This window comes from Silurus meridionalis, chromosome 25, assembly GCF_014805685.1.
Source record: "Silurus meridionalis isolate SWU-2019-XX chromosome 25, ASM1480568v1, whole genome shotgun sequence".
NCBI classification, from domain to species: domain Eukaryota; kingdom Metazoa; phylum Chordata; class Actinopteri; order Siluriformes; family Siluridae; genus Silurus; species Silurus meridionalis.
In genome coordinates, this window is record NC_060908.1 from 9,837,873 (window position 1) to 9,852,032 (window position 14,160).

Consider the following 14,160-nt stretch of genomic DNA (forward strand, 5'->3'; position numbering starts at 1 on the left):
TGATTACATAATTCCATATTTGTTCTGTCATAATTTCAATGCCTTCAGTATTAATATACAGCGTTGAAAGCAATAAAGCACTTTTGTACGTCGCTCTGGATAAGGTCGTCTGCTAAATGCCACAAATGTAAATGTAAATGTAAAAACAAAAAAATTTTTTTTTATAGGCTAACAAAAAAACTTCATATCTTTATAAATGCTTATGCAGTGGTGGACAAAGCAGACAATTCCTCCTGTAAATCACAACTCTTTAAGCAAAGTTTTCTACTGTTACAGACACAGAGCCAGCATACTTTTAAACCTGGGGTTACAGTTGTGGTCTGACAACAGGTTCCAATTGAATGCATTTTAGGTATTCTTTTGAGATGTAGTAAAAAGTTATTACAAAATGTGTTGAAGTTTAAATTAGTTTCACAAAATAAAAATACTCTGATAAAGTGCAGAAACTTAAAGTAAGGTAACAAAGTAAAAAAATTTTCAGCTACTAATTGCTGCTACTATGCAGAAGTTAGCATAAAAAGATGTTGATTAGATGAAAATTGCAGGTACACATTAAAACATTACATACATGTTTTTAAGAAATGAAATAGACAGTGGGCACAGGAAGGATGATATTAATATTATGTTAGCTTTTCGTATGCAATTCTTTCTTTTTGCACGTGTCTGGACATATTATAAAAATATGCTAGAAGCACATTACAGTGTGTGCATTCTGTGGGATACATATTTTGGACATTAGCACAGTGTCGACATAAGGACAAACTATTGCAGTGCATTGTGGAGCTTAATTAGGACGTGGTATTATTGTAGAATATACTCACATAAACCGGTGTTCTTAAGCTCGTTGAAAGACGATAATTTAGTCTGCTTGTAAATCATTATTTATTTCTAATGGTCATAGAAATTCTGGTGATGTTAGAAAGCTGATGATATAATAGATTCAATCAAAATCTGGCAACCCTTCAGCCAGCCCTATAATCGTGACACCTGAGGGAAGGCGTCGAGTCTCCAATCTGTGTATGTCGAGTATAAGTTGCTCATTTGGGGTTTTGAGTCTCAAACCAGCGCTTATTACTCTAGGCTTGTGTAACAGCCATTCATTATCATCATTTTTATATGGAAGTCAGCAACGCCTAAAGCACAACAGGTAAATGGTGCTGCAGCATCTCGGTCACGTATGTGTCAGCGTTTATTTAATTTTTTACCAACAGTTACATTGAATTTTGTTAAGCATCGGATGTGTATGTGTCCTAAACTAAATGAGTCATACTTATCCCAAATTAAAAATATTACTTGTATTTCTTTCTTTCTTTCTTTATTTGTTCATTTATTTGTATGTTAAAACCTCTGCGTTTTAAAGTGTCTGGTATTTAGCAGTATTTAGTTAATCCTGTAGCCTTTTACTTAATGTTATACTGCTCATTTAGTGTCCTCCTGTTCGAACACACCTGACTTCTCTCAGTAGCTCATTCATACATTTGAAGTTTTTAAGAAAGACTTAGCTCAGGGTACAATGAAAAGAAGCCGCTGCGCTAAACTGTACCATACCGTCCACATTATGCCCTGATTATATTGAAGAAAAAAAAATCTGAACATTTTACTTATAATTAAATAGCGTGGAAAAAAAAGCTGATTTTAAGACGCGGGATTGTAATTTGCAGGAATACATCAGCAGCCTAGTTTATTTGACCCACATGTTCCTAATCACATCTGATCTAGGGTCTAATATGCCCTCAGAAAACACTTCTCATTTTGTTTAATATATTATGCATTTTATATTTACAGTCCAGGGCATTATAATATAACATAAAATATAAACATTTTCATTTTAGATAATAACCTTGACTTCTGCAGGGAAGCTTATAAATGAAATGTAGACACACGTTCTCAATTATTAAGTCAGTAAGTGCATCTTTGATACTGGCTTCTTTTTTTTCTCCAATGTATATTGTCTCCTGTTTACTAGCTTCACTAGCTCATCCCCACTACTTTTATCTATTCTTCTAAAGCACAAGTGTTACCAGTGTTAAATTTACCAGTGTTCTATGCATAACGCTTGTAAAAAATAATGGCCCCAACAATTTCAGCATTGATAAATTCGTTAACATATAACCAACTCGGGTAAATATTTCTAGTTATCCTGCTGATTCAGAACTATTTCAGGCTGGTTTTATGTGCACCTTAAACTTTTGCTGACTGATGCATTTTAATGGAACGCATCATTTATCTTATTTATTGAACAGCAAGAATAATAAGGTAAATGTTTTTTCTGTGCCACCAAATGGTTAAATAGATTATTATTATTGTCCCTTACACAGACTGCACGTGATTATGCGATTCAACACAACTCATGACTAAAGTACAAATAAATTAAATATTTACTTCAGTTCTATATGAAGCTTTTGGGGGACTTGGAAACCTCTCTAAATGTAATTTAGTTTACCCTTAATGATATTCAGTGTTTGCGGTATTTATCTGAAGCAAGTCAATGCACATCACAAGTGTATTTAAGTAGCACCTAAGGGAAGAATCTGAAGCTTATTTGTTTTAGGCTTTCAGTGTCAGGATTTTGAAAATCAATTATATATTTTTGCCCTACTGAATTATTGGTGTTGCGACATTAATGTGTAACAAAAAACATCATACTGAGGTTTTAACTATGACCTATAAAATACTTAACTATGACCTATAAAATACTTGTGTGCACTTGTATTATAATTTCAGCACTACTGTGTGTTAACAGTTAAATGTTTTTTTATTCTGTTCATAATCTTAATTCCCTTTCTCAGAACATGCTATATTCTCGTGTGTGCATGTGTGGGAGCATGACAGTGAGTAAAAGAAAAATGAAATTGAATTGTCTTTGTGAATTGCTGTGATATTTCCTCTTAAAGTTAATGTTAACATAAATTCCTTAGTTAGCTAGTCACTGAACAATGATTGCATTCATGTGATTGAGAAGAAGCCTGGGTTAATGTAAAAGCCACAGCAAATGAATGTCACAAGATTTCTACATGTTCAGGTCATTAAAGATGTCACCACATATCTTTAACGACCTGAACATGTAGTGTGTGTGTGTGTGTGTGTGTGTGTGTGTGTGTGTGTGTGTGTGTGTGTGTGTGTGTGTGTGTGTGTGTATTTAATATAAATAAAGTTGAATCATGTACGTACAAGCAATGCAACTTTCATGCAATGCAACATTAATATCTCAAAATAATTCACTGTCTAATGTCAAGGTCTGGCATGAATATACGGGTGAATGAAAACTGTTCTCAGCAGTAGAATGGTTTTGATTATGATAAACAAAAGGCAAGCAGAGGCAAAATTAACTGGATTTAATTGGGCAACCTTTGATCTTGGCCAACCTTTAACCATAACTTTTTAGCAGCTCTTATTGCACTGTGAACAGTCGAGCATAGCATCTGAAGGTAGGGCTCTAAGGCTTTATTTTCCTTTCTAACATTTACTTGGACATTACGTTTTGTGTGTATGTGTCTAAACTGTTTGTCTTAATTATAAAATTGATTGTTTAGTAGTACCTTACGTGGTTTGTTGAGGCTTAACTTAAGCATTACTTGTTTTTTCTTTTATCTGGAATCACTTGTGTGTTTTCAGAGTGCAAGAAGTGCTACAAAAGGATAGTTTTGTCACGTGTCATGCCACGCTGATGTTAAAGTGCACAATGCATTTGTTAAGCATTAAGCTTTGGGGTTTTTTCCATAGAGAGAGAAACTACAGTTGATTTTCCCTACCTCTTTAGGTCCATTGCTGAGGCTATGTGGTTGCTGAATAGCCTAACTGAATGTGATCCATGTTTTGAGGAGGCTTTGCTTCTTTTTTCCCCTGAGGTACCGCTACCATGTCAACAGAAGTACAGCCTGTGCCTGTAGCCCCCGCAGGACCCATGGCTGAATCTACAGTGCCTGCTGTTACCAAAGAGACCAGCGCAGGGCTATCTGAAAACCATACAGCCGCAACCACAAGCAAGTTTTTTTCAAGAGAGAAGAAGAGAGGTACAGTAGTGTTTCTTCAACTTTAGAAAGTTTAAGTTTTTCTGACAGAGGGTATAACCCTAAAACCTTTAGATTTTAACCACGCTCTGCATTGTTTTTTTTTTTTTTTTTTTTTGTTTTTTGGTCTGTTCATTAATCTTTCTCTTCTCAGCTCCAGAGAGGACTGATGAGTATCTGCTGGCCAGGTTTCAAGGTGATGGTGTTAGATATAAGGCCAAACTGATTGGCATTGATGATGTGCCTGAAGCTAGAGGGGACAAAATGAGTCAGGACTCCATGATGAAACTGAAGGTACAGATCCAAAATGGCTAACCTCAAAAAGTGGTGCCCTGTAATTAAAAAAATTCAGATGTGACATTAAATATACATAAACATTTCTAACCCTTCAATTACAAAGGTAACGGGTATATGACACACTTCTGTGGTCTTGTGGTTTCTGGTTCTGTGTTTGTTTTTGTAGGGCATGGCTGTAGCTGCACGTTCCCAAGGAAAACACAAGCAAAGAATCTGGGTGAACATCTCTCTAGAGGGAATTAAGATAATTGATGAAAAGACTGGTGTAAGAAACACAATTTTGATAAATTTTAGTCATTAGTTTACAATATCATTACATTGACCCCATGTGTTAGTATGCTCCTGTTGCTGATTTTATGTATTTATTTATTGCTGTTCTTTCTCTTGCAGGTGATTGAACATGAGCATGCAGTGAATAAGATCTCATTCATTGCTCGTGACATCACGGATAACAGAGCGTTTGGATATGTGTGTGGGGCAGAAGGCCAGCATCAGTTCTTTGCCATCAAGACAACTCAGCAGGTTTCTGCTGGCCCTTGATCAATAAGCAATTGGCAGATTTTCTTTTTGAGAAAATTTGTTCAGTCTTTATATCGGCATGTGCCAGATTTGTGATTTTAAACCTAATCTCTAAATGTACACACAGTCCACATTTCCTCTGACCACTAGCTCGTCTTTAATGCAACTCAAAAGAACGAGTCGTCTTAAAGAGTGATTAGTGATTTTCTCTGTAGAATACACCCTTTTATACACAGGAAACAGAAGTGAATAGTTCTTCCAACTCTTCCAGTCAGAGTTATTCATTCTTTTATCACATGACCCCCATAGAGGCTATGCAGTGCATTACATAGGAAACAGAATTGAGTAGTTCATCATGACTCCTCTAGTCTAAGACGTTTGCTCTATTATCATGTGACTCCCGTAGAAGCTACAAAATGAAAGAAATAATGACACGGACCACAAGATATGAGCGGTGAGCTACTCATTCTGTTGTAAAAATCACATGAAAATGTTCTTGGCTGCAATGTCATATTTTCCATTACTGTAGTTAAAGTTTGTGTATGTAGACGTGTTGGGGGATCTACTTATTTAAATTTTTCATTCGATCTAATTTCTGATCAAAGTATGTGTGTGTGTGTGTGTGAAATAAATAAAACATAACACCAAGATGTCTCTTTTCTTTAACCCTTCAGGCACAACCCCTGGTTGTGGATCTGAAAGATTTATTTCAGGTGATTTTCAACACAAGAAAGAAAGAGGCTGAAACTACACAGAAGGTAATATGGTTTGTTGAAACTGGCACCAATTTTTATTTTATGTAACAATATCCCTGTCTTATTAGTGTATCTGACTTTACTGCTCAGCAGATAAATATGACCTCATGGCAAAGCTTTCACGTGTGTTTCACCTACTATTACTACGAAAGCTGTTGCATTACTTGTCTGAAAGATGACTGTTTACAATTTGGTTATGCTGCACTCTAGTGGTTATTTGCAAGTGTGCTATTCCAACACGTTCTTCCGCACCCTTTTCTTAAAAACAAAACAAACAAAAAAAACAACCTTTGTTTTTTCTTATTTTTAAGGATGATTCCAGTACTGTTATTGAGGTAGGCATTGTACAATTAAGTAGCCTAATGCATTCTTTTCAACTCTACTGCATTGATATTTGACTAGATTTAATTTCTTTCTCTGTTTAAAGAATGGAAGTGATACTTTGCTCAGTCTGGATGGTCAAGTGGAGTCATTAAAAGTAAGATTGCTTACTAATTTTGTCATTAGGTGTTCAGAATAATTAAACTTAACAAATCTATTTGAAAGGATGAGAAATTTTATTTCTGCATGCAGCTTATGGAACAGATGGACCTTTTTGGAGACATGTCTACACCCCCAGATATCAACTCTCCTATGGTAATACATGGTTAATCCACATTGCTACTCACTAAAGGATCTAGATTATTCTCTTAGGCATCAACAAGTGTAACTGTAGTTACAACCAAGTATACTTTCATTTCCTTCTTCCACATTTTTTTGTGATCAGGATGCTTGCATAAATCATACAGAGGTTAATCTTTCCATGATTACTGAATAATTAGCAGATGTTATGTAAAGCTGGATATTAAATAAGAACATAAGACCCTTTTTTAAAAAAAGAATTTTTAACCTCTTTTCCTTTGAAATAGTTCTGTTAATTTCCTTTCTATTTTTCCAGGATTAAGCTTTTAAAAATACTTTTTTTGAGCTAAAATCATGGTACATTTGACATTTTTACCTTCTTGTCTCAAAGAGTTAAAAAATGACTGATTTACAAATTAGCAAGCTAAATGTCATAATTATCGACTTTGCAGTGCTGGCACATTTTACAAAGGATATTTAAAAGTCACATATTTATGGCTTTATCTATGATCCGGCAGTATCACTGGACAACCCAATCTGATTTTACCTTACTAGCAAATTCTACAATTTTAAGGTCTAACCAAGACTCTCTCTCTCTCTCTCTCTCTCTTACTTTTATTTTCATAATCTTGTCATCTTTTTTCCTATCCTTCTTTCCCTTTTTAAAATTAGCTGAACAGTGTTTTGTTGCTGGAGCTTGCTTCTGTGATTGATGCCAATCAGAACCACCTTAAAGACAATCCTTTCATTTCTTATCCAACAGTTCCTTGTAACACACCCACTGATGCCCCATTCTCTTCAGTTTTAGATAAAGTCTTCAGTACCAGTCCAGTCCCATTCAGTAATGAAGCATTTAATCCACTTATTTGCCAGTTTGGCACTTCCATTTCTAATGTTTCACCCATGTTGACCAACTGCACATCAGTTATTTCTGATTGCTATATGAAAGGGGAAAAAAAGAGCCCTCTTTTTTCCAACCTGAATGATCAAACAAAACTGTACTTACCCCAAATTCCTTCTCCACTGTGTAATGGTCTCAGCAACTCTTTGCTTCCTATACTTCAATCTCCACCTGTCTGTAAAAGTCAAGCTGTGCCACCTGTTTTACATAATGATGGGGTGATAGCCCTTTGTCCCCCACCACCAAGCTCTAACTGTGGCCGTGTGCAGAGGAGACGGAAGGTGAACTTTTGTTTTTTGCACACTATTAATTAGCTGGTAACAGTGATGGGTGATGGGTGGTGTTTCACAGGTGCCATCTGAATGCAGTTGATTAAATTCATTATTTCTGCATGCTAATCTTGGTCCTCAATATTTTTTTTTTTTTTTTTGCTTGCTGGTAAAGGCTTTTTTTATGACCATGGTTGAGAGTAATATGTGCAATTTCTGCTTTGTTTGTACACATAAACCTAATTAAATTTTAAAGTTTAAATGTATTTTTCAGTCATGATGTGTGAAATGTGATAACTGTATTATGTGTGTGAGCGATTCCTTGCTCTCTCCACAGTCTTCTGGAAATGAAATGATTGGGACATTTGCATCACCAACTCAGGGTGAAGGTGAACACAAAGCCCATACCAGTTCCACTATTCCAGGAGATCTGTTCAACCCTACGATCACCTCCACAGCTGCTATTCGTTAGTAGAGTTTAAGTTTATTTCTCAGAGTAACTATGTATTCATTCAGTGACCTTTATTTAAATTAAACAGCAAAATTCCATCCACATAAAAACTGTTTTTTTTTATTTTATTTTTTTTTTACAGTGGTGGTGGTGGCCATTATGCAGTATATAATGCATTTAATACTTATTCATAAATATAAATATTTTTTTTTTTTGTGTTCCCTTCATTCATTTTAGTGTCCATGCCATTGGGATCACCATCATTTTGTCAAGCTTCTACAACAGGTCCATGGGGTCAACCAGCCCTCACATTGTTTCCTGCCCAAGTACCAGTCCAAGGTACACCATTAAATTCTATTGCCCAACCCTGTGGTTTTGGAACACCAGTGCCTCAATGGGGACAGCAGATGCCTCCTTCAGTTGGTACTCAAGCTTGGGGCCAACTAGCAACAACAGCAGCCTGGCCCCAATCTGGCATGGTGTCCAACCCCTGTCAGCCCTGTCGATTTCCCTCAATGATTGCTCCCCCTGGAGGAATTACAGTGCAGCCTTCTTCAGGACACCCCCTTCTGCCATGTCGGCCTCCCCCTACAATGGAAGAGTTACCGGCTATTAAAAATGCTTTTACTGCTCTGGACCCTCTCGGTGGAAAGGAACAGAAAACCGGAAAGGATATGTTCAAAGATTTTCAGATGGCAAAACCTGGAAGTGCCGCTCAGTTAAGACAAAACACTAACACATTTGATCAGTACTTCTCCAACAAAGTTGGAGTAGCCCAGGAAGCAGCTGACCATGATGAATTTGACATCAACCAGCTCTCTGAAAAATCTGTTGGTAATAACCTAGACAAAATTGTTTCTGCTTATAAAAATGTAAGAACTGCACTTATTGTGTGTTCATTATTTTTTTAGAGCCTCCAGTACCTGTACTTCAACAGGCCTCTACAGCTACTAGACGAGTTCTGGCTCCAAGCTTGAACCATTCCTCAACAGGATTGAACTTGGATGCTGCTTTCACTCCTAATCCAGTTCCAATTCCATCAGACTCTGACCCTTTACCTGTTGCCAGGCTTTTTGATGATGCTTTTGGAAGCAGCTTTGTAGCACCACTTACAACAGTAAATTGATACAGTACTATGCCAAATCCAACTAAAGTGATTAGAAGTAGATGTAATTAAATAGGTCTTGGACAGTTGGTACAAATGTGTTCACCTAAACCCAGAATTATAGATTGTTGATAAGATTGTTTTTAAATAAACTAATGGCTTTCTGTAACCCAAGTTCTTTAGTAGTTGAATAAATATTCTAATCTTTCCTTTGCAGAGTGGTTCAGCTTCACAGACCAGTGCAAAAGCTGGTACCTTTGTAGATCCTTTTGGAGAAAATCCTTTTGCCTAAGCTTTGTCAAGTCCTGCATTACTGAGGTATGTGTCGTATATCAGGACAGCACATTAATACGCCAAAAGTTGTCGAACATTTTGAACAACCCTGGAAGTGTTAATGAAGAATTAATGTTACAGATACTAAAAGAGTAAAAATGCCAACCTGTCAAAGCTACTTGCAGGGCAGATAATTTAGAATACCCGTGTGGTGGGTATTCTTTGACAAGCTCACCTTAAAGATTAATACAAAACATTAAACTTTCATGAAAAATGTTCAACTTGCGATCTACAGTGAGGGGTCACATTAGGGGTCGCCACAGTGGATCATCCGTATCCATACCCCCCCTGTCCTCTACATCTGCCTTTTTCAAACCAACTACCTGCATGTCTTCCCTCACCACATCCATAAACCTCCTCTTTGGCCTTCTTCTTTTCCTCCTTCCTGGCTGCTCCATCCTCAGCATTCTTTTACCCTCCTCTGCACATGTCCAAACCATCTCAATCCAATCTAGCCTTCCTCACTTTGTCCCCAAAATGTCCTACGTGCGCTGTCCCGCTAATAAACTCATTTCTAATCTGCCCATCCTCATCACTCCCAATGAAAATCTCAGCATTTTCAGCTTTGCTACCTCCAGCTCTACCTCCTGTCTTTGTCAATGCCACTGATTTTAAACCATACAACATCGCAGGTCTCACCAAACTTTAAACTTTCCCTTTCACTATTGCAGATACCCTGCTATCACTCTTCTCCCCTCTCTCCACCATGCCTGCACTCTTTTCTTCACTTCTCTAATACTCTCCATTACTTTGCACTTTTGACCCCAGATACTTAAACTTCACCTCCACTGCCCTCCCTCTCATTCACACGCATGTACTCTGTCTTACTTCTATTGACTTTTATTCCCCTTTTCTCCAGCACATACCTCCACCTCTCTAGGCTCTTCTTAACATGCTCCCTACTCTCACCACAAATTACAATATCATCCGCAAACATCATAGTCCACGGAGACTCCTGTCTGACCTCGTCCATCAACCTGCCAGTCACTGCAAATAGAAAGGGTTTAGAGCTGATCCTTGATGCAATCAAACCTCCACCATGAACCAGTCTGTCGTTCCTACTGCACACATCACACCGTCCTGCACTACCCTCATACTTCTCTGCCACACCTGACCACCTAATACAATACCGCAACTCCTCTCTCTGCACCGTCGTATGCTTTCTCTAAATCCACAAACACACAATGCAAGTCCTTCTGACCTTTTCTATACTTCTCCATCAACATTCTCAAAGCAAATAATGCATCTGTAGAGCTCTTCCTCCGCATGAAACCATACTGTTACAGATGGTCACCTCTTCCCTCAGCCTGGTTTCCACTACTCTTTCCTATAACTTAATGGTGTGACTGACCAACTTTATTCCCCTCTAGTTACTGCAGGTCTGCACATCTCCCTTATTCCTAAAAATCGGTACCATAAGACTCCTCCATTTCTCAGGCATCCTCTCGCCTTCCAAAATTGTGTTAAAATTGTACTAACAGTGTTAGTCATATAATGGACCTTCTTTGAATTCTGTAAATACAGTATTTGGCCAACCATCTGTGCAGCCTAGTGTTTCCTATAGTTAACTGTCCATAAGAAGCATGTAGTTGTGCTTTAGCATTATAATTTCCTAGCACACAAAGCCAGTTCCAGGAAGATATGGTTTGTCAAGTCCACAGTGAATGGATGCAGGTGGACTGAATAAAATTTGGAATAGGCTGTCCAAAAGCTTTGTTTTACATTGTAGAGATTGGGGAGGTTTACAAGGTCAGTGGAGATTTTGGTGATTTCCTAATGTCACCTCTGTTAATTCTTGTTTTTTCTCCATTTCAGGTTCCTTTTTTTTTTTATATAGGAATTTTGAAACCATCTGCAGCATGGTGTGCCATGCCTTCCTTCAGTCTTCATTCCACTGTCAATTTTTTTTTTTTTTTTTTGGGGGTTTCTTTTCTTTTCAATTTTGTCATTATTTTAAGGTTTAATTACAAATTCAGGCTTCCAATCACTTAAATGCAAAAGTTTATTTGGGATTTAAAAATGACTTTGGGATAATGACAGAAGTATGAAACAAAACCTGGCATAAGTTTACAGCATGACACATTCTCAGTGGATTCCAAATACCTACTGGATAATGAAAGATGCTAAATTTGTCTGAAATTAAATAAAGCATGAAATAATTCCTCTTGCTTCTTTTTTTTTTTTCTTTTTTCTATTAAATGATGATAAATCAATAAAAATGTAGTCATTAGACTGTTACTCTAATTTGTAACCACATCTTTTAGTTTGAAAAATATATTAAGTAATATTAATTAAAACTGTTAATACTGTTATTTAATGTATTTTATTATGGGTGTGCTTGATTATGCCAATAGTAAGCATTACTGGTTGTGCTGTGTAGTTTAATAATAAAATAACGTCTGAAAGTGTGTGTAGATACACGCACCTTTTTATTGCATCTCATTAAATAAAAATATTCTAAAAAAGTTCTCAAAGTACTTAAATTGTGAAACTTGTATATTAAATAAATTGAAGTAGTTTAAGTCTTTGGTTTTATTAATCAATAGATGGTAGGGGCTCCTTTTGCTTTAATTGCTGCCTCAGTTTGGCGTAGCATGGAGGTGATCAGTCCGTGGCACTGCTGAGGGGGTATGGAAGCTCAGGTTTCTTTGACAGTGGCCTTCAGCCCATCTGCATTTTTTTGGTCTCTTGTTTCTCATTTTCCTCTTTATAATACCCCATAGATTCTCTATAGGGTTCAGGTCTGGTAAATTTGCTGGCCAGTCAAGCACACCAACACCATGGTTAATTTAACCGACCAAATTCTGCTGGAAAATGAAATCAGCACCTTTAAAAAGCTGGTCAGCAGAAGCAAGCATTAGGTGCTCTAAAATCTCTTGGTAAACTGGTGCAGTGACTTTGGTTAAAAAAAAAAAAAAAAAACAGTGGACCAACACCAGCAGATGACCTTGCATCCCAAATCATCACAGACTGTGGAAACTTAACACTGGACTTCAAACAACTTGGGTTATGAGCTTCTTGGATCTATAATGATTGCAAATGTTGAGCTATTTTATGAGTTTTATAAACACAAAGCAATGTAAAAGTCTGTAGAAGAACATTACTCAATCATACATTTCAGTGTTTATTAGTTCTCACTCTCCAGTGTTCTGTATTGTTAAATGTACACTCTTGAGGTCACCCAAATGAGGATGGGTTCCCTTTTTGAGTCAGGATTCTTCCTCATAACATCTAAGAGAGTTTTTCCTTGCCACAGTCGCCATGGCTTGCTCATCAGGAATAGATGCACACTATTCACCTTAACTCTTAAAATTGACTTGGAAATACAAAACTCTCAATTGCTCTCATCTGAAAAGAGGACTTGGACCAATGGGCAACAGTTCAGTTCTTTTTCTCTTTAGCCCATTTAAGATGCCTCTGCAATTGTCTGTGGTTCAGGAGTAGCTTAACAAGAGGAATGGGACAACTGTAGCCAAATTCCCTGACTCATCTGTGTGTAGTGGCTACTGATGCCTTGACCTCGGCCTCAGGCCATTCCTTGTGAAGTTCACCCAAATTCTTGAATCGATTTAGCTTGACAAGCCTCTCAAGGCAACTTTCTGTTAACATGCTTGGATACAGCACTCTGTGACCAGCCAGCATCTTTGGCAATGAATGTTCGTGGCTTATCCTTAAGTCAATGATTTTCTTCTGCACAACTGTCAGATCAGCAGTCTTCCCCATGAATGTGTAGCCAAATGAACCAAACTGAGAGACCATTTTGAAGGCTCAGGAAACCTTTGCATGTGTTTTGAATTGATTAGCTAAGTGAGTTTCACAATTTGAGTTGAATTACTGAAATAAATAAAGATTTCCACTAATTTATTTGAGATGCACCTACAGTGGTGTGAATGTGACAATGTGAATGACAATGTTTGTCAAACTTGCAATGTTTCAGATAATCAAACTAATTAAAATAGTATATACAGTGGTGTGAAAAAATGTTTGCCCCTTCCTGATATCTTATTTTTTTGCTTGTTTGTCACACTGTAATGTTTCAGATCATCAAACTAATTTAGATATTAGTAAAAGATAACACAAGTAACCACAACATTCAGTTTTAAATAAAGGTTTTTTTTTATTGAGGGGAAAACAAAATCCAAAACTGCATGGCCCTGTGTTTGACAAACACTTTTTTACACCACTGTATATATTTTTTATTCTTTGGTGATTCCATTATTACAAAAATTGCTCGTCAAACAGCACTTTTAAAAGCTCTGTTTATTTATTTGTCTTAGACTGCTATCCAACACTGAGTAAGCTGTTAATATATTGGAATGAGTGTAGTAATAAAAATACCATGCTTTGCCTGATCGTGTTGTCAGAGCTCCTGTTATAAAAATTTAATAAACACTGTCCTTAATTGTATTGCTTTGTTATCTTGTTAAAAAAAGCTTTTTCTGTGTACATATTGTTTAATATAAATACAATTCTGCTTGAGCTATTTGCAACAAATGGCAGTTGAAGCTGAAAGGGAAGCATGCAGTTACTACAGTGAGGTAAAGAGCACTAAGATGTGACTTGATTACAAAGGCCACTGAGAGAGCAGCATCACCAGTGTACCTATTGTCATCTGCCAAGAATTTGCCATTATCCCTTTAGAGCTATTAATATGGGGTGAATTGCATTGCTGTGGGTATGTCAAACTGTAGCATCATAGTGAAAGCTTTACCTCACTCTTGTTGTTGCTTGGGATTAGAGAGGGCAGAACAGACAGCCATAGTATAAAAGAAGCATGTTATTGAATAAAGTATTTACAAGGTGTTAATCGTATTGAAGCATTATATTAAGTTTGTGCTATAGAGCTAGATTTATTGTACAATCTATTTCAAACAACAGATTTTTGTGGTTGATTGTAAA

At 36.9% G+C, this 14,160-nt stretch overlaps 1 protein-coding gene and 1 non-coding gene across 5 annotated transcripts; both read left to right on the plus strand.

Annotated features, from left to right (window-relative positions):
• The first annotated feature begins 983 nt into the window (after positions 1-983).
• Positions 984-11,422, plus strand: dab2 (DAB adaptor protein 2). 4 transcript variants are annotated; one of them, XM_046838736.1, is made up of 15 exons: positions 984-1,147; positions 3,849-4,013; positions 4,165-4,304; positions 4,474-4,572; positions 4,698-4,829; positions 5,501-5,584; positions 5,893-5,916; positions 6,009-6,059; positions 6,128-6,217; positions 6,875-7,384; positions 7,710-7,839; positions 8,061-8,657; positions 8,735-8,940; positions 9,146-9,246; positions 11,077-11,422. In XM_046838736.1, the coding sequence occupies exons 2-14, from the start codon at positions 3,860-3,862 to the stop codon at positions 9,218-9,220; spliced, it is 2,292 nt and encodes a 763-aa protein (XP_046694692.1). In that variant the 5' UTR covers positions 984-1,147; positions 3,849-3,859; the 3' UTR covers positions 9,221-9,246; positions 11,077-11,422. The 4 variants fall into 4 exon arrangements, with proteins under 4 accessions (XP_046694692.1, XP_046694693.1, XP_046694694.1 ...); XM_046838737.1 differs by having other exon boundaries at positions 985-1,147; positions 6,155-6,217; XM_046838738.1 differs by lacking the exon at positions 6,875-7,384 and having other exon boundaries at positions 990-1,147.
• On the plus strand, positions 6,863-6,976 carry LOC124379553. The gene has a single exon (XR_006924445.1). It is a non-coding gene; the product is annotated as a small nucleolar RNA Z278 (small nucleolar RNA).
• Positions 11,423-14,160: the final 2,738 nt, after the last annotated feature.

What these genes read in the sequence shown, in the direction of transcription:
- dab2 (XM_046838736.1), top strand. Translation starts at nt 3,860, where the DNA reads ATGTCAACAGAAGTACAGCCTGTGCCTGTAGCCCCCGCAGGACCCATG. An exon ending in TAATTGATGAAAAGACTGGT is followed by an intron (nt 4,573 to 4,697) that starts GTAAGAAACACA and finishes TTTCTCTTGCAG; the next exon opens with GTGATTGAACATGAGCATGC. An exon ending in TTGTAGCACCACTTACAACA is followed by an intron (nt 8,941 to 9,145) that starts GTAAATTGATAC and finishes TTTCCTTTGCAG; the next exon opens with AGTGGTTCAGCTTCACAGAC.